The sequence below is a fragment of the Lactuca serriola genome, chromosome 1 (assembly GCF_051521515.1).
Source record: "Lactuca serriola cultivar US96UC23 chromosome 1, Lser_US96UC23_V15, whole genome shotgun sequence".
Taxonomy (NCBI): Eukaryota; Viridiplantae; Streptophyta; class Magnoliopsida; order Asterales; family Asteraceae; genus Lactuca; species Lactuca serriola.
The window spans coordinates 141137271-141161118 of record NC_136408.1 but is presented as its reverse complement, the minus strand read 5'-3'; the positions used below and the strand labels follow the sequence as shown (position 1 = coordinate 141161118).

Below are 23848 nucleotides of genomic sequence, written 5' to 3'. Positions count from 1 at the left end.
TTTATGTTTTATAAACTTATAGTGTGAAATGGGGACCCAAGATAGTGAAAATGAAAATGGCGATTTGACGCAAATTTCTTTAGAAATCGAAAAAAGTATGCATAATATATTAATGATAATCATATATCGTTAATTATTTATTTGAACTAAAAAACTTATACGAAAAAGGATTTTATTATTAATATTATTGCAGAAAGAAGAAAACAATACAACAAAGAATACTGGAAAACACGATTTACGCAAAACAAAAAGCAAAAACTTGTTATTTGTGAGGAACCCCAAAGTAGTGCAGAAAAACGGAAAAAAGCTAATCGTGAATATTATGTACGAATTAAGACCAAACAACAATTAGAAAAGGTACCATTACAAAACTTGGAAAACCAATGTAGTGGTGGAATAATGCTATCTACAGATAACCATTCAACATCGCATGGTACTCGAGCCAGAGACAAAGAAAATATTATGCCACATAGTAAGGATAAAGCTACTCAAAATAGGAAAGATACTAATAAAAAGCATTATAAACGCAACAACGAATAAAGGAGAATGCTTGAAAGAGATCACCAACAAAGAAACAATGAAAGTATATTTGCTACTGTAGAGGTCATTCACAAACATCAGTTAAATGTGTTGAGGAAAACAACCAAATATATTCAGGGTTAACACACCAAACATTAGATGGTTAGTCCTAATTTAATTCTACAACAAATATTAGTATAAACCATCATTATTTAAAATGAACAATTACATCTTTTTTTATCTTTCATTTTAAATAGTTTTTTTTTTCATATATTATAGACGTTGGAGATTGTAGCGAGGTCCATGTCAATCAAATAATTCTAGATGACATTCTTCTAGAGGATCCCTACCAGTCTATTTTCAATGGTATCCCTGAAGTACATTCTATTTTGGAGGGAAGTAATATATGTGTTCATTGTGGAGCCAAACGATTCAAACATGAATTTGCTACTTTTTGTTGCATGAGTGGGAAAACAAAGTTGGCATCTTCCCAAATTCCTGATGAGTTATATCGTCTTTTTATATCAGAAGAGGAGTCAAGCAAAATATTTAGAGATAATATGTGTGCTTACAATACAAACTTTTGTTTCACATCAATGGGAGTAGAGTTGGATGATGATTTGAACAATATGAAATCTGGAGTATATACATTTCTTGTCAACGGAGCAATATATCACAAAATTGATCAGTTAGTACCAAGGGATGGATCACCTAGGTACTTACAGTTATATTTCTATGATTCCGAAACCGACTTTACACATAGACTTCAATGGCCAAATATTGATCGAAAGATCATTCAAGTGTTAGTGGGCGTTCTTTCAACAAACCCGTATATTACAACGTTTCGAAGCCTTCGTGAGCTAGGACCTCTCGATAACTATAGAGTCACTTTAAATGCATCAGTGGAACTTGACCAAAGGGTATTCAATCGGCCGACCACATCTGAGGTTTGGATATAATAATTATTTCTCTTAATTTGAAGTCATCATATCATTTATCGTATTATATATTCACCATACTAAAATCACAAATTATATAGGTTGTTGGTATTTGGGTAAAAGGTAATGACAACATAACAACATATAAAAGAAGCATTGTTGTATATGGGAGATCTGACTGTAGTACACAAATTCAACCTTACGAAGGTTGTTATGATCATTTGTCTTATCCATTGTTCTTTCCTAATGGTGAGTCTGGTTGGCATGCAAAAATAGCAAGGGATGGGGTGTCTATCAATGAAGTTGTGGGTAATGGAGAAAATATTGTGGATGATTTAGAAAGTACATACATTTTTGAAATATGAAAATGAATGATTTTAGTAAAAATATACATAAATAGAAAATTTACATGTTTCTAACATTACCCTTATGCAGGGGCTAACTCAAAGAAGGGTAGGAATACTGTAACAATGTATGAGTACTACTGTTACAAATTCCAGATTCGTTCATCTAAAAATTTAATTCTATTGGGAAGAAGATTGTTACAACAATTTGTGGTAGATATCTACATAAAGATCGAGACTTCACGCTTGATTTTTTGTAAGCTAAACCAAAAGAAGATAAGATCTGACCTTTACCAAGGAATTGTTGACTGTGTTAATGCCGGTGAAGTTGAACCAAGTAGAGTTGGTCAACGGATAGTCTTACCTGCATCTTTCATCGGTGGACCATGTGACATACTGTAATGACCCAATTTTCAAGACCAAAAAAATTTCTTTTTAATTAACTGACTCATAAAAACATTCATAAGAAAATACTGTGAAATCACATCATCTCGTAAAACAATGTATCATGTCTGAAAACCCAAGTCATAAAATAAGGACATGTCAGAGCACAATCCCAAAATATCCATAGTGCGGAAACCAAAGAGTGTGTGTATGATGTGCCGCTACAGCGCCAGCTCCTTCCCTTTCGCTGAAGGGGTACCTGAAACCAAAACTGTAAACTGTAAGCACGAAGCATAATGAGTTCCCCCATCGTACCACACACCATACAATCACATAGCATACATACTATCGGGCAATTCTGGGGTGCCCGAACTACCCGGTTCGGCCATTCTAGGGTGCCGACTTACCCATACGGCCGTTCTGGGGTGCCGACCTGCCCGTGTCAAGCCATTCTGGGGTGCTGACCTTCCCATCAGCCCTAACAACCGACCATCGGGGACTATTCCACCCCTACTACTACTATCAAATATATCTAACATAAACGTACTATCAGACATATCTGGGGTGTCTGAACTACCCTTCGGTCCTAACAACCGAACTTGGGGACTATTCCCCTCCTACTACCACTATCACGTATAACATATCATGCCCACATATAAACATGTCAGGTAGTAGCAAACCTAGATGATATCACAAAGACAATCATCTAATCGTACAACTCCTACTGGTGGGCCGACATTGTGGTCGTAGACCCACTGCTACTGGAAGGTAACTCACCTCGAGCAAGTAGCTGCTGATAATTCGTATGGGAAGTCTTTGTCTGCTGCTACTCCGGAAATCCTCCGGCTACAATCCCCACAAAACACTTAATCAGAAACTTACATCTACTCTTAGGGTAAGATGACTATTTTACCCCCAATCCAGTTCAAGTCAAAATCAGCTTCAAGTTGTCCCGACACATCTAGTTGAGCCGTCAACTCGTCGAGTCCATAACCCTTTACACGTCCACATCCCTGACTCGACTCGTCGAGTTTGGCGATGAATCGACGAGTTCCTCTTCTATAAGAGCATCGAATGATCCTTCATCGGACTCGCCGAGTTGTATGAACAACTCGTTGAGTTCATCTTCAATCTTAAGGAGATTGCCTTGGACTCGCTGAGTCTGTTCTAGTACTCACCGAGTCTGATGAATTCCAGGTCTAAAACTAAGTCCAATGCATTGGGTCACTCTTTCTATCCTGCTATAACCCTTCTAATCACCCAACTGAGTTCTTTGACCCTCAATAGATATGGGACTCAAAGCCTTGGACTCGTCGAGTCCCAAGAACGGACTCGCCGAGTCGATAACGTCCATGCTTTATTTCCTCGATTTCTGATGTACAAAATTTAACCAAATGATAGATCCAAGCCCTTAAGCTCGATCTAGCACGTAAAGTTTCGAACTTTACGTGCATGCATGGGACTTTTGAGCCAAAAAGGCTCTAAAATGACTCTTATGTTGCATGGGACCTTCCTTGGGTGCTAAAGCAACCCAAATCTGCTTTGTGGCTCCTTCCAAGACTTAGATCCGAAGTCTTGACCCCCAACCATGTTTGCAATCATGGTTGGCCACCTCATTTGGCTTAAAAAGCCCTAAATCTTCCCCAAAAATGGATCTAACAATCGAACAAGCAAGGTACAGACTTTATACCTTTCAAGGACTGCAAATGATGCACCAAACTTAAATTCTTCAGTGTCCTCTTGTTCCTTCTATGCTCTTCCTTTTTCCTTGAGGCCAAAACCCACAAAAATCACCCAAGTGCCTTAGATCTTGCACCAAAACACTTAGGGTTTACTAGGGAGGGTTTCTTGGAGCATAAAGGGACGATGGAGGCTGTATAAGGTTGTTTAAATAGGGTGCAAACCCTCAGATTAGGGTTTTTCCCAGTCAGAGCCTACTCGTCGAGTCCGGGACCCGACTCCACGAGTCCATCAATTAAATCCTGTGTCTCAGGCCAAAAATGAAAAAATTACTAAAATAGGATGCATACCAGGAATCAGGTGCTACAAATCTCCCCCACTTATTTTAGACTTCGTCCTCGAAGTCTGCTGCTCGTTCCCGGAATAGCTCTGGGTAATGCTCCATCATCTCATTCATTGGCCCCCAAGTCCATTCTGAGCCCTTTCGGTGCTGCCATTGCTCCTTCAAGAGCTCCACTCTCTTGTTTCTTAGATCCTTCGACTTCCGGTCTAGGATTGCCATAGGTCGCTCGATGTAATTCAGGCTGTCATCAACCTGAATATCCTCTAAGGGTACCACTGCTGAGTCGTCTACCAGGTACTTCCACAGCTGGGAGACGTGGAAAGTGCTGTGGATCTGGCTGAGTTCAGCTGGCAGATCCAACATGTACGCCACCATGCCCACCCGGGCTAAGACCCTGAACGATCCAATCTACCTAGGGCCCAACTTGCCCCGTTTCCTGAATCAGATGACGCCCTTCCATGGCGAAACCTTCAGGAGAACCATATCCCCGACCTGAAACTCCAGGTCTGATCGGCGCTTGTCGGCATAACTTTTCTACCGACTCTGAGCAGTCTGAAGCCTGCTCCGGACCTGCTGAATCCTCTCTGTCGTCTTGAGCACTACTTTAGTGCTCCCCATTACCCTCTGGCCAACCTCGCCCCAACATATCAGGGTCCTGCACCTCCTCCCATACAGCATCTCGAAGGGAGGGCGGTTAATGCTCGCTTGATAACTATTGTTGTAGGAGAACTCTACTAATGGAAGGTAGGTATCCCAACTACCTCCAAAGTCTAACACGTATGCTCGTAGCATATCCTCCAGAGTCTGGATGGTCCACTAACTCTGGCCATCCGTCTGCGGGTGAAAGGTGGTGCTAAAGTGCAGACGAGTACCCAGCTCGTCATAAAACTTCTTCCAAAATCTGGAAGTGAGCCGCACATCCCTGTCTGAAATCACAGAAACTAGCACCCCGTGTCGCGCCACTACCTCCCTGCTGTAGATGTCGGCTAACATCTCGGCCGAGATGCTCTCCTGAATCGGAATAAAATGGACGCTCTGGTTAATCGATCGACAAGGATCCAAATAGAATTCACTCCTCGCGCGGTCCTGGGAAACTTTGTGATAAAATCCTTCGTGATGTCTTCCCATTTCCACAACGGAATATCCAACAGTTGTATCTTGCCGTGAGGTCTCTGATGCTCGGCCTTGACCTTCCTGCAATTCAAACTCCGTTCCACATACCATGTCACATCCCACTTCATGCAGGGCCACCAGTAGTCCACACAAAGGTCCCTATACATCTTTGTTGCCCCGGGATGAATGGAAAATCAGGATTTGTGCGCCTCCTCCATCAGAATCTGGCGCACACCCCCGAGGTATGGCACCCACACCCTACTGTGTAGTGTCAGTAATCCTCGACTGTCATAATCAAAGGAGGAGACCTGCCCCACTATCCGCTCGCTCTTCCGATGTTCCTCCTTCATAGCCTCCTGCTGGGCCTCCCTAATCCACTCCAACAACGGATTCACCACTGTCATCCTCAGACAGATATCCCTAATCGACACTGCCTTGCGACTAAGCGCGTCGGCCACCACATTGGCCTTCCCCGGATGGTAAAGGATCTCGCAATTGTAATCCTTTACCATCTCTAACCACCGACGCTGCCTCATGTTCAGATTCGGTTGATCCATGAGGTACCTCAAACTCTTATGGTCCGTGTAGACGGTACACCGAACCCCATAGAGGTAATGACGCCAAATCTTGAGGGCGAATACAACAGCCCCTAGCTCCAAATCATGTGTCGGCTAATTCGCCTCATGAGGCTTCAGCTGCCTCGACGCGTAGGCAATGACATGCCCTCTCTACATCAGTAATGCGCCTAATCCCGAGATGGACGCATCGTAGTACACCACAAAATCCTCCATGCTCTCCGGCAGGGCTAAGATCGGCACCTCACACAATCTCTGCCTTAGTGCCTTGAATGCGGCCTGCTGCTCAGACCCCCAACGAAAGACCACGACCTTCCTTGTTAGCCTAGTCAGGGGTACAACTATCTTGGAGAAATCCTTGATGAATCTCTGACAGTAGCCGACTAATCCTAGGAAACTCCAAATCTCACATGGAGACTTCGGAACCTCCTATCTCATCACGGCCTCCACCTTTGCTGGGTCCATCGAAATCCCATTCTTCTTGACGAGGTGCCCAAGGAACTGCACCTTGCACAACCAAAACTCACACTTGGATAACTTAGCATACAAGTTCTCCCTCTTCAAAGTCTCCAGCACCTCCCACAGGTGCTCCTCGTGCTCCACCTGCCGCTCCGAAGGTATCCCAGGCAACTCCTCGGGGAATACGTCCGCAAACTCTTGTACCACGGGCACATCGCCCACTGTCGCCTTTCCGGCCTCCCGGGTGTCCATGACATAAGCGACATATCATGCACAACCCTGCTGAAGGTAACGCCTCGCTCTTGCTGCTGAACATACCGCTGGTCCTCGTTGTGGCCTCTCGCCCTGAACTACCAACTCTCCCCCACTTGAGGTCCTGATCCGCACTAGCTGTCGTGCGCAATCTATCACTGCCCCATTGGGGATCAACCAATCCATGCCTATAATTACCTTGTTCCCTCACAGCGGAATATGAACCAGGTCTACCAGGTAACGCTCCTCGAATAATCTCAGCACACAATCTCAGAATACCGCCGATGCTCGCACCGATCGGTCATCAACAATCTCTACCTCTAAAGGGCAATCCAACATGCCCGAAGACTCAAGAAACTTCTTGCTAAGCGCAAGAGAGACAAATGGGCGGGTAACCCCCGAATCAAACAGTACCTAAACTGGAATACCGTTCACATGGAACGATCCTAAACAGAGAACATACATAACATATCAAAATCATAGCATCATATCATAATAGCATAAATAAGAAGACATACCCATCACCACATCGGGTGCACCACATCGGGTGCAGCGCGTGCCTCCTCGGTAGTCAACTGGAAGGTCCGATTCCTCACCACTAGAGCCTCAACCTTGACCTGCCGGCCATCAGTAATCCACAGGGTCGCTGGAGCTGGTGCCTTCACTGGCGTTGCTGCTGTCAACTGGGGACAGTTGACCTTCTTGTGGCCCCTCTGGTTGCAGTGGAAACACAACAACTCAGACGTCTGAATAACCGATACAGGGGTAGTACAATCCCTGCTGAAGTGCCCTGAATTTCCGCACTTGTAGCAGCCCGACGATCCCAATCTACATGCCCCCTCATGTGGCTTGTCGCGTTTCCTGCAGCGGCCTGGTCGTGTCTGACCTTTCGGCCTGCCATCTGATCCCTTGAGCTTCTTCCCCGAAGCCCCAGTCGTCTGCCCTTCTCTACCTTCCTGTTCCGGACATGCTCCAAGTCGATCTCCCTCTCCCTTGCCCTAGCAATCATGGACTCCAGGGTAGGGCAAGCTGAAAAACTAACATGCTCCCGAATTTTGGTCCACAGCATGTCATAATTGCGGGTCCTCCTCATATCCTCATCTCCCTCATACTGGTGCACCAGCAATGCCCTCTCCCGGAACTTGGTGGTGATCTCCGCCACAGTCTCCGTAGTCTGTCTCATGTCCAAAAACTCTTTGGCCAGCTGTTGAAGCTCTACAGCTGGTGCAAACTCCGCCCTGAATCTGGTCACAAAGTCTGACCACGTCATAGCCTCAACAGTCGAGGCTCCCAATGAGTCACCAACAGAATCCCACCAGTCTCTAGCTTTGTCTCTCAAACACCCTGCTGCATATCTCACCTTCGACCCCTCCGGGCAGAAGCTAGTCAGCTGTGCAGACTCAATGTTTGCAATCCATCGTTTGGCAGCAATGGGGTCCTTTGCCCCATGGAAATCCGGCACACCACTGCTCCTGAAGTCCTTAAAGGAAAGTGTGCGGGATCCTGACTGGCTGGTCACCATGTCACTCCTGAACGCCCTAAGGCGATCCTCCATCAGCTCAACAATCCCTTCCTTGATCGATCCAAATATGACCGGGGTCGCATCAAGGATGCCTCTTGTGATCTCAGACGTGATGAACTCACGTAGCCTCTCGTCCACTGGTTCGGAGCCTGAACCCGAACCCGATCCCTCTCCTGAGCTGCCCACTGCTGGCCTCAGACGTAGGTCCACCATTCTTCAATTCATCATGACAATCGTTAGTGATACTGGTACATCAAGAGGGATCACACCTACTACAAGTTCCTTTGTCTTGCCTCAGCCTTCCCCAATTCGAGTACGGATCCTCTGCTTTCAGTAGTACGGGCCCATACTACTATCCACATCTATCCGTACTTTCCTCGAGGACTACCTTGACTCCACCAAGTCCCTTTTACCACTGTTGATCTCTGCTACTCTCATCCTAGGCTTACCCTAGGGAAAATATCTGACTCCACCCAAACCGGTCCTCAGCTGTTGAAGGCCTCCTTGTGATGCCAATTAGCCATCACCTGAATACCATCACATATAACGAGGCTCAGATAATCCTTTAAGTAAAAGACTTGTCCCTACAATGGTTAGAATCAAACGAGAGCTGCACAATAGGGCCAAATCCATCACTCTGAGATTATTCAATCCTAATCACATGTGACACAATGTACTCACCTAATGGCTAACTCCCATCATTCAGAGTCCCACAAGCACGGAGCAAGTAACATTTGGACACAGGAAACTACTCAATCAACTCTATTGTCCTAACGAGAAAATGTACCAACATACAATGTTGAGCTCATAGTATCAGGCATAACCTAAACAGGCTATCCTATTACTGTCTACTCAATACTAGCATGCAATTCTCATAAGTTGGAGCACATAAAGCAGGCACATAAGGCATCACTCCTAGATCCTTAGTCCTATTCTAGCATGTTGTTCTACTGATATTGATAAACATAATATAAATTTGTATGGGTACATTAGGGAATACTTACTTGAGCTTGGCCGGTCGCGCACACCACACACTTTGTTCTTTCCCAACACTCTTTTATCTTAGCTTTTAGGAAACCATTTTTCTTGTAAAAAAATCTTTTAATCCCTCTATTTGAGTTCAGTCACTCCCAAGGGTGTGTCCGAATTCCTCAAACCAGGGCTCTGATACCAACTTGTAAGACCCACCGCTACTGGAAGGTAACTCACCTCAAGCAATTAGCTGCTGATAATTCGTATGGGAAGTCTCTGTCTGCTGGTCCTCCGGCTACAATCCCCACAAAACACTTAATCAGAAACTGACATCTACTCTTAGGGTAAGATATATATTTTACCCCTAATCCAGTTCAAGTCAAAATCAACTTCAAGTTGACCCGACACATCGAGTTGAGCCATCAACTCATCGAGTCCCTAACCCTTTACACGTCGACATCCCTGACTCGACTCGTCGAGTTTGGTGATGAATCGATGAGTTCCTCTTCTATAAGAACATCGAATGATCCTTCATCTGACTCGCCGAGTTGTATGAACAACTCGTCGAGTTCATCTTCAATCTTAAGGAGATTGCCTTGGACTCGCCAAGTCTGTTCTAGTACTCACCGAGGCTGTTGAACTCCAGGTCTAAAACTAAGTCCAATGCATTGGGTCACTCTTTCTATCCTGATACAACCCTTCTAATCACCCAACTGAGTTCTTTGACCCTCAACAGATATGGGACTCAAAGCCGACTCGCCGAGTTGAGCTGTACAACTCCTACTGGTGGGCCGGCATTGTGGCTGTAGACCCACCATTACTGGAAGGTAACTCACCTCGAGCAAGTAGCTGCTGATAATTCGTATGGGAAGTCTCTGTCTGCTGGTCCTCCGGCTACAATCCCCACAAAACACTTAATCAGAAACTGACATCTACTCTTACGGTAAGATGACTATTTTACCCCCAATCCAGTTCAAGTCAAAATCAACTTCAAGTTGACCCGACTCACCAAGTTGAGTCGTCAACTCGTCGAGTCCCTAACCCTTTACACGTCCTCATCCCTGGCTCGACTCGTCGAGTTTGGGAATGACTCAACGAGTTCCTCTTCTATAAGAACATCGAATTATCCTTCATCCGACTCGCCTAGTTGTTTGAACAACTCGCGTACAGTAAGTACTCGCCGATTCCCATGAACTCCGGGTCTAAAACTAAGTCCAATGCATTGGGTCACTCTTTCTATCCTGCTACAACCCTTCTAATCACCTAACTGAGTTCTTTGACCCTCAACATATATGGGACTCAAAGCCTTGGACTCGTCGAGTCCCAAGAACGGAATCGCCGAGTCGATAACGTCCATGCTCTATTTCCTCGATTTTTGATGTACAAACTTTGACCTAATGATAGATCCAAGCCCCTAAGCTCGATCTAGCACGTAAAGTTTCGAACTTTACGTGCATGCATGGGACTTTTGAGCCAAAAAGGCTCTAAAATGACTCTTATGTTGCATGGGACCTTCCTTGGGTGCAAAAGCAACCCAAATCTGCTTTGTGACTCCTTCCAAGACTTAGATCAGAAGTCTTGACCCCCAACCATGTTTGCAATCATGGTTGGCCACCTCATTTGGCTTAAAAAGCCCTAAATCTTCCCCCAAAAGGGATCTAACAAATGAACAATCAAGGTACAGACTTTATACCTTTCAAGTACGGGAAATGATGCACCAAACTCGAATGCTTCAGTCCCCTCTTGATCCTTCTATGCTCTTCCTTCTTCCTTGACGTCAAAACCCACAAAAATCACTCAAGAGCCTGAGATCTTGCACTAAAACACTTAGGATTTACTGGGGGGGGGGGGGGCTGGGAGCATAAAGGGGCGATGGAGGCTGTATAAGGTTGTTTAAATAGGGTGCAAACCCTCAGATTAGGGTTTTGCCTAGTTAGAGCCTACTCGTCGAGTCCGGGACCCGACTCGACGAGTCCATTAGTTAAATCTTGCGTCTCATCCCGCTTCTACTCGGCGAGTTGGACCTTCAACTCGCCGAGTCCCAAGCCAAAAATGCAAAATTACTAAAATAAGATACATACCAGGAATCAGGTGCTACAGATGCGACGATGGTTCTTAGATGCAATGACGTTAGTTCAAGATGACGGAAAGCCTGCTATATTCCTTACAGTAACATGTAATCCAAACTAGCCAGAAATTGTTGATGATTAGAAACCCGGGCAAAGTCCACATGACCGACCAGACCATGTATCAAGAGTCTTTCATGCAAAATTAGAGGTTATAAAGGACCAACTTCTATAGCACCATATCCTGGGTGTGGTTCGAGCATATGTTTATGTGGTGGAGTTTCAAAAGCGTGGTTTGCCACATGCACATTTCCTCTTGATAATGAGACCAGAACACAAGATGACAAATGCTGACCATGATGAGAAAATGGTGTGTGCTGAACTTCCCGATCCGAAAAAGTATCCCAAAATGCACGAAATTGTTGTGAAGCATATGATGCACGGTCCTTGTGGTTATTTATGAGAAACTAGTCCATGTATGCAAGGAGTGCCAAAACAATGTTGGTGGAGATATCTTAGACAATTTAATGAAGCGACGACACAAGGAGAAGACTCATATCCATTATATAAGAGGAGAAACAATGGGATAGAGGTCAAGGTACGAGGAAATACACTTGATAATAGATGGGTAGTAGTATATAACCCGAAGCTGTTAATGATGTTCAATTGCCACGTGAATGTCGAGGTTTGCTCGAGTATAAAATCTGTGAAATATGCTATTAAATACGTTTACAAGGGACATGACAAACAAGTTGTCGACATTGATCAAGATGGAGCGGAACCCATCATCAATGAGATCAAAAGATATCAAGATGCACACTACGTCTCACCCCGTGAGGCAATATGGCGGATTCTTAGCTTTTCGCTTTCTCAAATCCACCCTTTTGTAATGTCTTTGCATTTTCATCTCCCGAACCAACAATTGGTTAGATTCTCAGATAATAATTCAATGATTGATATTGTCGACAGGGAGAAAGATAAGAGTTCAATGTTGACCGCATTTTTTTGACATGAATAAAATGGATGAGAATGCGAGACAATATCTATATAAAGAATTCCCAAGATACTTTACATGGAAGGCAACCAAACGTTGTTGGAACCAAAGGAAAAAAGGAGAAATGAGAGGCCGATTGGTTTCTGCTAACCCTGCCGAAGGAGAGAGATACTACCTTCGGGTTCTCCTATCACATGTTAGAGGGCCAACATGCTTTGAAGTTCCTTACACGGTGAACAACGTGTTACATCCAACATTTCGTAAAGCTTCTCTTGAGAGAGGGTTAATAGAGACCGATGATAACCTATCTCAATGTCTTACTGAGGCCTCATTATATCAATTTCCAGGTGCTCTTAGATGGTTATTTGCAACTATACTCATTTATTGTGAACCCGGAGATGTTCGCAAGTTATGGGATGACCACTATAATTCACTTTCTAAAGATTATATGTGACAATGTGAAAGTGTTGAGCGAGTTCAAACCATGGTTCTTATGGATATCTCTATAATTTTGCAATCTATGGGTAAGCATCTCAATGAGTTTCGTCTTCCTATGGTAAATACAAACATCAAATTGGAATCTGGAGATTATTGCGAGGTCCAAGAGGAGTACTCCATCGTTTTGGATGATGAACACCTTCGTGCAAAATATTCTGTCAATACCGACCAAAAAAATGCATATGATGAGATCATGAGCCACATTAATCATAATCATTTGGGTGTGTTTTTTATAGATGGTCTTGGTGGAACTGGAAAAACATTTTTGTACAAAGCCTTACTTGTCGAGGTTCGTTCCCATGGTCATATTGCACTTGCGACAACTTCATCCGATGTTGCAGCTAATAATATGCCCGGGGGGAGAACATCTCACTCACGGTTTAAGATTCTGATAAATCTTGATAATAACTCAATGTGCATAATCAATCAGCAAAGTGGGGTTGCTCAACTACTTCGTTTGGACAAAATAATCATATGGGATGAAGCATCAATGGCGAATAGGCAAGCAGTAGAGGCGGTTGATCGAACGATGCAAGACATTACAAAGGTGAGCCTCCCTTTTGGTGGAAAGATAATGATCTTGGGAGGTGATTTTAGGCAGGTGTTTCCAGTAATCAGACGTGGTACTAGAGCATAGATTGTAGACGCCATCTTTAGGATGTCACCTCTTTGTTCTTTGATTAAAAAAATACGTTTAAGTATAAATATGAGAGCACTGGCCGATCCATGGTTTTCAGATTTTTTAATACGAGTTGGCAACGGAGATGAAGAAACCATCGATGAAAGTTTTGTCAAAATACCTGATGATATGTGCAATCCTTACATCGACCAAGACATATCAAAAAACAAGTTGATTAATGCAATCTTTCCTTCTTTGCACATCAATGGAGGCTCTTCAGAGTATATTATTTCCAGGGCGATACTATCAACAAAAAATGAAAGTGTTGATGAAATGAATGATCAAATGATTGATAGGTTTTGTGGAGAAGAGAGGATTTACTATAGTTTTGATGAGGCAGAAGATGATAAGAACAATTTCTATCCGATGGAATTCTTAAACTCTATAAATATCAGTGGTTTGCCTCCTCATTACCTTCGACTCAAAACTGGATGCCTTATAATACTATTAAGGAATATTGATCCTTCGAATGGTTTATGTAATGGCACAAGCTTGATATGCAGAGGTTTTCAGATGAACGTGATCGATGCGGAAATAGCGGTTGGCCTTCATGCTGGAAAACGACTTTTTTTTACCAAGAATCCCTCTTTGTCCATCTGACGATAACATGTTTCCATTCAAATTGAAAAGAAAATAGTTTCCAATTCGGCTTAGCTTTGCTATAACAATCAATAAAGCTCAAGGTCAAACAATTCCAAATGTTGGTGTTTATCTACCAGAGTCAGCATTCTAGCATGGGCAACTTTATGTGGCGCTTTCTAAAGAGATATCACGTGAGAATACAAAGGTCTTAGTGAAACCTACAAAAGAATTTCAGGGGAGAGCAATCTACACATTAAATGTGGTGTATCAAGAAGTTCTGCGTGATATACAAAATCAAATTTTGTATAAACCTTATATATATATATATATATATATATATATATATATATATATATATATATATATATATATATATATATTAAAATGGTAATGATATTTTTCAATTTATTTGTGTTCTTAAAAATATTTTATTTTCTATATATAACTAATTGAAAAAATTCAATGAAATACAACCGATCCTCAATATTAAACTATTTCATTTAATTATGAATGTGATGAAATCTTTTTTACATGATTCTTGTGAAAAAAATAAAAATAACAAGTCTTTTACATTAAATGATTATAAGCATTTGTTGTATGAATTGATAAAAAAGAAAACATATTTTGATTCCTTTAAAAATCTCTAAACAACAAAAGAAAAACTCTCAAATTGGAGGAATATTGGAAACATTATGGTTTTCATTTATTATCAGATACAATTACAGTCGCACCGCCTCACTGAGATAACTTCACCTAACAACAACTAATCGGCGCCTAGAAACATTTTGTCGAAAGGAACAATCGTCGTCAACGCATCGCACGGTTACCCCACTAGCCCACTAGTATATATATATATATATATATATATATATATATATATATATATATATATATATATATATAATTTACGGTTTTGATGTAAACTAGATGGAATTAGATGTGTCGTTGGCGCTGTGTACCTTGTTTTCTTTGGTTATTTGAAACTGTGGTAGATAAGCAAGCATATTATAATATTTATGACAGATTGTAGTGTTGAAACTTAAAAACACTCACTCACATTGCATTATTTTTGCTGCAAGACATCCAACCAACCTCGTATCCATAACAAAAATAAAAGTTAAAATCCATTTTTAATATATATTTATAGGAATGTATAATGCTATTTTTGGTTTCGATGAGAAGATAATAAAGATCACCGTGTCATTATGTCAGTTCCAGCATATGCAAGTTGATTTTGCTCATGATTGTGAGACTGATGAGGGTTTGCTCAATCACTTCTGAAACCAATTTGTAAAAGAAAAAAAAATTAATGGATATTTTATAAATATAAATTATGGAAATAAGTGAATAAGTAAAAAATAATTTACTACCAAACTGAAGAACAACCATCCCTGGTGGCTGGTGCACCAATTGATTTTCTAAGCTGGACTACATCCTCTGTTATAACTCCCTGTTATTTCTAAAAATATTTAACTTTATATATATATATATATATGTTTCTTTTTATTTGCTATAAAAAAAAACCAGAAATAAAACCTACATTTATCATTGTTTCTAATTGAAATCTGTAATTGGTATTTGAAAAATGGCAATCCGAGTGAAAACATTAAAGAGAACCCGCTGAACCTATTGTGCATGGAGATCTTTCCAGGCGGTACCCCCGGTACAGCCGTAGACCGCTAGTTAACCCACTCACGACTCCGAGCAGCCGAAAACAGAAAATAAAATTAATCTTAAAAATATAATAAATTAAAAAAATTACAATATGTAAATGCTGGTAGCCATTATCGTCCAATGAGAGCACAGATTCCATAGTTGAGGTTTCCATTGCTGAGATGGTATCTTTAATGACCATAGTGTCACTTTGGAATTCCTGAGTTGGCAAATCTTAAATATTTTAATTTACTCAGGGGGAACTGACTGATTAGCCTTTAAATGGATCTCAATCTCACAAAGAAGCAACAGTTGTTATTCTCCCACATCCTACAACAATTTATCGGAAACTATAAGCACATAATAGGAAAATACGAAGAAGAAAAAAATAGCAACAAACTTAAGTTTCACTAATAAGGAGCGAAAAACACATGGTCAACTTACCGTAGGTCATAGCACAAGTTGGACCTGACTTTTCCACAGATAAGCAGGTGTTATTCCAAGAAACAGATTAGGAACACCAGCAACTGTAAGGATCTCCTGAGTCAGGCATAATGTTTGTGCATTGCCTTGAGTTTGGGCTTATTGTGCTATAAGGGAAACCTCTCGATAATCCACTCCATTTATCTAATTCATACTTATGAATCTCACCATGTTTTGAAATTAAAGGAAGTCTCTTAATTAAGATACAAATTAAGAAAATAAAACCCACATGATATATAAAATAATTATACCTCAGCTTTGAAAACATCAACCGCAGAGCTATTGAAATAACTGATAACAACCTGCTGAATGTTTGAACCGATATTATTAGGAGTTTTTGTCACAGAAAGCAGCAGCCCTTGGCCTCTGGCTGTAAAACATGTGTATATTCATCTTTGGTTGACCTTAATCTACAATTTACCGTAATTGGTTGTCTTGTGGGGGAGAGGGTGGCGGTGAGGAAAGGTATTTTATTTCTATAACGTGGTATCAACAACAAAGGCATAGTAATTGAAGATCCAGAAAAAACATCAAATTTCCCAAATATTCCATACTTGAACAACAAATCGGTTTAGAAAAAATTGAGAATAAGACGAAGTAATTGCGGTCACCTAAAGTCGAATTCCAACTTCCTCTTTCTCTTTCTCCCATTCCATTCTCCGTGTTTCTGTTGTTGTCATTGAGAGATTCCTTAAGGCGCTGCGTTTGGAGTACGGTAGTATTAGCACAAGTAGGCGATGGTAGAGGATGGTGGTGGGCGACATGAAAAGTGTGGTGGCTGCTCTATGGATTTAAGGTTAGAGAGGGATCGAGAGTATGTTCAGCAGTGGAAACCAAACCTAAGAACGTCATCGGAAGGCAAGGTCGGTGGTGGCCTGTTGATGGAGGTGGGAATGAGAATTAAGAGGGAAAACGAAGTTGAGGGCATCCAGCAAAACAGAAAACCCTCATCCCGACCAATGATTTAAGGTCGAGAATCGGGCTGTGGTGAGGGATCGAATTTTGATGAAATTATGCCGATACAAATTGATTTTTGGGTGAAGAAGACGAACGGGGATGAGATGGAGAAAGTTGGAAGGACACGGAGAATTGGTGCGAAGAAGAAGGATCTACAGACCAGTTAGAAGGACTACTACTGAGTGGAGGCAGAGAGATGAGGCGATGGGATCCAAAAAGGGAAGGCGAAGGAATAGTGAAAAAGAAAGAAGAGGAAATAAAGAAAAGCGAAAGAAACGGTATTTGACAAAACATCAAATCATGGCTATAATAAATCGTAAAGGATATTTGTTTGATAATTAAATATTAAAAAAATTAAATAAGGACCATGTATTTGGTAAAATGAATTTATGATTGGACGTAACTAGTATTGACTACAATTAACATTACCGGTAATAGTACCTAAACCGGTTTCGACGTTACTGAATAACGAATTATGTGATTTTGGAGTACCATTCCATATTATTAAGTTCGGTATTAAGTTCGGTATGGTATTGTTATGGGATCGAAATTTTGTACAAAATGTTCATCCTTATATAATAGAATAAACAAAAAAGGTTGTTTATATAACTAATTAGGAAATGATATTTTGATTATAACTTTGCGAGAAAATACTAGAAAGGTGAACAAATTCGTTGCTAAATTTCATCTTAAGTTTCTTTTACAAATGTCAAATTAGTGACGGAATTTTTTTTCTAAAAGTCACTTTCTAGCTAGTTTCATGCTAAGGTAAATTAGTAAACCAACTTCTGTGAGCTCTTGACGTAAGGTTCAATCAAAATCATAACATTATAACATATATATACGTAAAAAAAAATCAATATTCTGTAAATATGCAGGGATCACATTTGACAAGTTTATCAAATGCCTCAAAGGCCATAATGTTTTTGAGAAATTATAGATGAATATATCATGCTTTAAATTCCGAGAATGCTATTACGGAGTTGTGTCCACCAATACCAAACGAACTTGAAATTGCTGCATGCATAACGAAAGCGATTGAATAAGTTAACTTTATTAAACATGACATCTGAACCATGGAGAAAGAGAAACCAACTCACCAACGTTGATTTCATGCTGTTGCTTTTCATTTGTAACTGTGTCGAATTCAACTTCAGGTTCTGGGTTCTACAGTTGCAATTAATGAGGACGTTAAGATCAAACTAAATATGATAAAACGCAAACAAATATGAATGTAAGTAGCACATACAAATTGATTAATAGTGGGATGCAACCATCCTGTTTGAATAGCTTTGATTGTAGCAATGGCTTCCAGACCTCCAGCTGCTCCCATACAGTGCCCAATCATACTCTGAATAAAAACACAAAATAAGATAACGTCAATATCGAGAAGACACACTAAGAACACAAAGTTGACTATGGACGTTCTCAGTTCTCACTTTAGTAGCGTTCATTTTGATCTCTTCCTTGCTTTTAAACACCTTCTTGAGAGCATTAACCTCTGCCAGATCTCCTACCACTGTTGAAGTTGCATGTGCATTGATGTAATTTACCTACAAACAAGATTTAGCTCGACAAGATAATGTATGAAGCTCTTTTAATTTTCAACATTCTTAACATAAAACTGAAGTACCTCCTCTACAGATACACCAGCATCCACAAGGCAGCTTCGAATGCAAGATGAAACACAGAGCCCATCATATCTCGGATTAGTTATATTATAAGCGTCACAATTAACCGCACCTCCTAAGTATTCCGCAAGTATCGGAGCATCCCTTTTCATTGCATGCTCTAAACTCTCCATTACCTACAAACAAAGGAGATCAACGTTCACATGTAACCAACAAGATGGACTAAAAAGATAGAAGTGTATCTAATGAAAAGATGAGTGCTAATTAAAGTTACCAAAACACCAGCACCTTCGCTCAAAACGAACCCATCTCTGTCTTTGTCCCACGGTCTACAAGCAGTCTGGGGATCATCGTTTCTTTGAGACAACGCTCGACAAGCAACAAAACCCCCCAATTCCACAGGAATAATGGGAGCATCGACCCCACCAGCAATCATCAAATCAGCCTTCCCTTCACGGATATGATTAGCAGCAGCACAGAAGCAAAAGTTGGATGTCGCACAAGCAGCTGAGATGGAGTAGTTCGGTCCCATAAAGCCAAGATCTTTAGCAAGTAACGCAGGACCCATGTTTGATATGCAATAAGGTATGAAAAAAGGTGTAATCTTCTTATAACCTCTCTCCATCAGAGAGTCGACGTTATCAGAAAAGATCGTAACGCCTCCCAATGCTGATCCTACAACCACACCAGCACGATCCTTCTCGATCTGCACACCATCAAAGTTTACTGTAACAAAATGTATCAAATGTTTAGAAACATGAAAAATGGAAGAAATTACAAACTTTGTAGAGTTCTTGGTTTCCAAGACCAGCATCTTCAAGAGCTTTTTTCCCCGCAACAATACAATACCTTTGACAATCATCAAGTCGATTGTCACTTTTGGCGTCTATATAACCTTTTGAGTTGAATCCACGAATTTGGCCACCAAACCTTGTTGGGAATGATGAAGCATCAAATTTGTCTATTAAACTGATTCCACTCTCACCCGCTAGGAGGCTATCGTAGAACGTGCCGACGTCACTCCCAAAGACGGAGACGAGACCCATACCCGTTACAACAATCCGTTTTTTGGCATCTTTCTCCCGTTTCGGTGCGATGGCTGAAGGGTGGGAGGCTAGTAACTGGCGACGTGTGGCACGGATTCGTTCTTGTGATTTCACAATTATCCGTGAAGAGGTTTTGAAGATTGTGGGCGCCGAGGGAACTGGTAACAGCAGAATAGCTTGAGCTTCCATTATTGGGTGCAGTCTAACGTTTGAAGAACGTGAAGCTACAAAAAAATTTCTGTAGAATATATACAAGCCCTGCAGCTACATTTTAAATAACCCCAGGCAGGTAGCTTGTAGCCCTACTATTATGTTAGTATTCAATTTTTACGTCAAAGTCTTGTTCCGGGTTTGTTTGTTTTGGATTGTCGACATATTGGTGTGTATCCTACTTGCTACATTGGGCATAGACTTCACCTTATATTTCACACATTTTAGCGAAAACTTATCATTGCATGTTGTGGGTTCTCATATTTATCATGCTATTTTTTTTATTAATATAGAAAAAATAAATACTTCAAACACAATATTTTTTAATTGAAATTCAAAAAAAGAAAAAAAAAACATAGAAATTAAAAACATCACAAGACCAATAGAAATTCAGAAATAGGGATGTTATTTGGATCGGAACTGGACCGAAACCGAATAAACCGAAAACTAAATAAAAGTAATTGCATTAACCCAAAACAAATCGATTAAACAATATAGGTTCGGTTCGGTTCGGGTATTAATCAGTTTGGTTCAGTTATTACCAGAATAACCCGAATAACATGTATAAGATTATTAAGAACCTAATATAACTGAAAAAAACCGAATAAGCCGTATTAGGATTGTATACGCCCGAATAACCCGAATAATAAATTAAGAATGTGCTTTTATACATTAACAAAAAAACATTCAAAGACTAAGGTGGTGTTTGTTTTTTTTTTTAAAACAAATATTCATGAAGTCTGCAGACCACCTATGCAACCATCTGCAGTGGAAGAGAATAAACAAAAGGTTGCAGACTATAATAAGAAACATGTTTGTTTTTTAACATATGCATGTTGTTGCATATATATAAAAAAATAAAATAAACTGATTTTATATGACGAAAATAGTTTTTTGTCACCAAAAATTTACTAATGTATAACATTTCAACAAGAATTTATGATATTTCAGCAAAATAATAATGATATTTCAACAAAAATAATGATATTTCAGCAAAATTATCATTATTCAATATTAAAAAAACGAAAAAAAATCATTTTGCAAGAAAAAAAAACAAAAAAAAAAGAAGATGAAACAAGATTTCAACAATATATAATCAAGATTCATCAATATTCGAGCATGAAAAAAAGAGGTTGGAATAGGCAATACAAGTGTTGCCTCAAACACAACAAGCTTAGTGGTTTTTTACTCCGAACACTTCTAAAAAACAAACAACTCCGAAGACTTCTAAAAAACAATCAGAAACATCACACTAGAAATTAAAACACACAATCTACTAGAAATTAGAAGACAAACACTTCAAATTGGATTTCATTTGGGGCACTGCCTCATAATTTCCCAAACTCAACAAGCTTGAAATATTTGTCAGTTTCAAAACGGTGAGCCTCAAGAGCAATTTCTAGCAAAGTATTTTCGTTTTCACCATTTTTGACTCCATGCATCACCCTACGAAACACACTGGTAAACCGAGTTGCGAGTGCATGTGTGTTTCTCCATTTGGTGTAGACTATATCTTTTCCTCGACGTGGAAGGGTTTGACGGTTGTAAATGTCGACGACTCTCCTCCAAAAAAGTAGTCGAAGAGCTGTCATTATGGGTTGGATCTTCAGCTACATCAATCCATAAACGAGCGAGTGCAATCTCTTTTTTCAATAGACCAAACAATAACCATTTTTAGTGATGAGGTGTACAAAAATATGGAAAAATAAGAAAATTAAGAGAATAGAATTAAGGAGATTTGAAGGGGGTGTAAAGAGAATAAGGATGGGGGTATTTATAATTGAAGATTGACGATTTAAAAATTGAAATTTTGAAAAACAGAAACGATTATATTTTTGAAATTCGGTATTTTTTTGGGAAAAATGGTATTTTTTGAAAAATGGAATTTGAATAATAAATGGTTATTGGTATTCTCTCTTATCGCTAACTCTCTGCCAAATTGTTGAGCCGAGCTGGGCATGCCGAGGCCTCGGCCCGTTTACAACGCTGAGCATGCCGAATGGTTTCCGAAGGCACACCGACTAGCCTAAATAACCACTGCACTTAAAGAACCTATGCACGGTAAGAATAAAAAATACAATTACATAATACTAAATGGAAAGCAACACCAATCTACCCGCTTATAATTCCCAAAATACCCTCTGTTTAACCCAATTAAAAACTAAAGTAATCGCTTCATCAACCAATTTATCCAGAAAAGTACAATTTTTCTTGAACACTTTTTCATTTCTTGTTTCAAAATGCACCAAAATAACCCGTAAATGATCCAGATTAGGATCTTCGGCTTTTTTTGGCAACTCCCCTACTTTGCTGCAAAAGCAACAACATCCCTTATGGAAACAAAGCCATGAGTCGGGATGTTGAACCACCTTAAAATCTTACCCATAACTTCCCGAGCAAACGCACAACCAATGAAAAGATGCACAAACTCATCAATACCATCAGAACACAAGAGGAAGGAAGGGTCGTTAATAGGCACCCCTCGACACAATAGATCACTCGTAGTGGGAATTCATCCGGTTCAAGTTCTCCACATGAAGTATTTCACTTTAATAGGAAGAAGAAACAACCAAATAATGTCATTAGGCATTGAATCAGTCAAAAAGGAATCAATATGTGACCTCAAGTTACGAACATGGAAATTCCCATCCCTAGATAAGGTCGACCTCCAAGAGTCCTCCATATCAGTAAGAGGGAGATGGGAGACCGCTAGTTTCAAATCAACAACATCATTAATTTCCCTTTGAGTCTTCGGCTGACTCTTCCAAACCCACTATAACAATTGCGACTTTTGGCCACGAACGTTATTTACAAAAAGTGACCAATGTCAAATATAATAAGCTTAATAAATAATATATATCAATATATGACAAAAATATATGTTTCGTATTAAGATAAATAGGAAAAATCAACCGAATCATCCGTAAGTTTTAAAAATTAGTGTGTCGAAACATATATGTTATTATATATTTAGAAAGTACATGTCACCCCAACTCGAAAAATATAAATTTTGTAAAAATCTGAGTTAGGGAGAGATGAATTTTATAAGATATAAAAATTAGTTGTGTAGTTAAAAAATATTAACGTTAAAAGCTACAAAGAGAATGGTTAAGTTTTGAATAAAGTCACCAAAAGGAAAGTGGTAGTACTCCGTACTTGTTAAGATATAATTTTTTGTAAAATGAACGCCAAAACTGGAGTCCGTATAAGAGAGTTATGATTTTTGCAAATTCATTAATTTTTTTAAAAATAAGGGCTAAATATAAAATTCAGATTTAGCCAACGCAACTTAAAGGAAAGTTATAGATCTCGTCGATATCTTTTCGTCTATACAAAGAACGTCGAGAACAGAGCTTGTATGAAGAAGTTATAGATTTTTGAAGTTTTGCGAAAAACGTCTCGCGCAGGAAGATTGCACGTCACACATGCTTCTAAATGGAGATACGCGGACCACCAGGATTATGCCATGTGTAAGCACCGGACCCCCTCTTGAGTACGCTGGGCGCACCACTTTAGTATGCTGGGCGTAAATCACCTATTTGGCCCTATAAATTCGCTGCAATGTTGATTCCTTTCAAAATCATTTGTCTTTCATTTTCTCTTGATTTCCTTCTATATTTAACTCCAAAAATCATAAGAAAATTTATTTTTATATTTTAGTTATATATATTTTAACCTCGAGTTTGGTCAATCCCGAGGCGATCTTCGAGTCCCAAGTCTCGATTCTACCCTACATCAGCAGTATTACGCTTCAAATGTGTGAGTTTCACGACCGTTTTTTCTATCGTTTTATAAAATATAGGGAGAGGGGGAATACATGTTATAAAAATACTTTATCGGTTATACAAAATATTATTATTTGTAACATATTAGTAGTTTATTCAATAAATACGTTAGGATAATATGACGATATAAACCCTGCCTAGTTTTTAAGCAATGATATTATCC

General features: G+C 40.0%; 1 protein-coding gene and 1 long non-coding RNA gene across 9 annotated transcripts; both read right to left on the bottom strand.

Moving 5' to 3' along the window:
• Positions 1 to 2425: 2425 nt before the first annotated feature.
• LOC145099457 (uncharacterized) lies at positions 2426 to 17294 on the bottom strand. 8 transcript variants are annotated; one of them, XR_013704617.1, is made up of 6 exons: positions 16018 to 17294; positions 15461 to 15903; positions 15291 to 15370; positions 15117 to 15197; positions 14978 to 15012; positions 14600 to 14903 (listed from the first exon to the last, which is right to left on the bottom strand). It is a non-coding gene; the product is annotated as an uncharacterized LOC145099457 (long non-coding RNA). The 8 variants fall into 8 exon arrangements; XR_013704619.1 differs by having other exon boundaries at positions 14978 to 14992; XR_013704620.1 differs by lacking the exons at positions 14600 to 14903; positions 14978 to 15012 and adding an exon at positions 2426 to 2444.
• Positions 17295 to 17857: 563 nt separating this feature from the next.
• LOC145071195 (3-oxoacyl-[acyl-carrier-protein] synthase I, chloroplastic-like) lies at positions 17858 to 19882 on the bottom strand. Its single transcript, XM_079018121.1, has 7 exons — positions 19427 to 19882; positions 18919 to 19350; positions 18647 to 18820; positions 18453 to 18566; positions 18263 to 18364; positions 18114 to 18180; positions 17858 to 18030 (listed from the first exon to the last, which is right to left on the bottom strand). The coding sequence occupies exons 1-7, from the start codon at positions 19877 to 19879 to the stop codon at positions 17963 to 17965; spliced, it is 1410 nt and encodes a 469-aa protein (XP_078874247.1). The 5' UTR covers positions 19880 to 19882; the 3' UTR covers positions 17858 to 17962.
• Positions 19883 to 23848: the final 3966 nt, after the last annotated feature.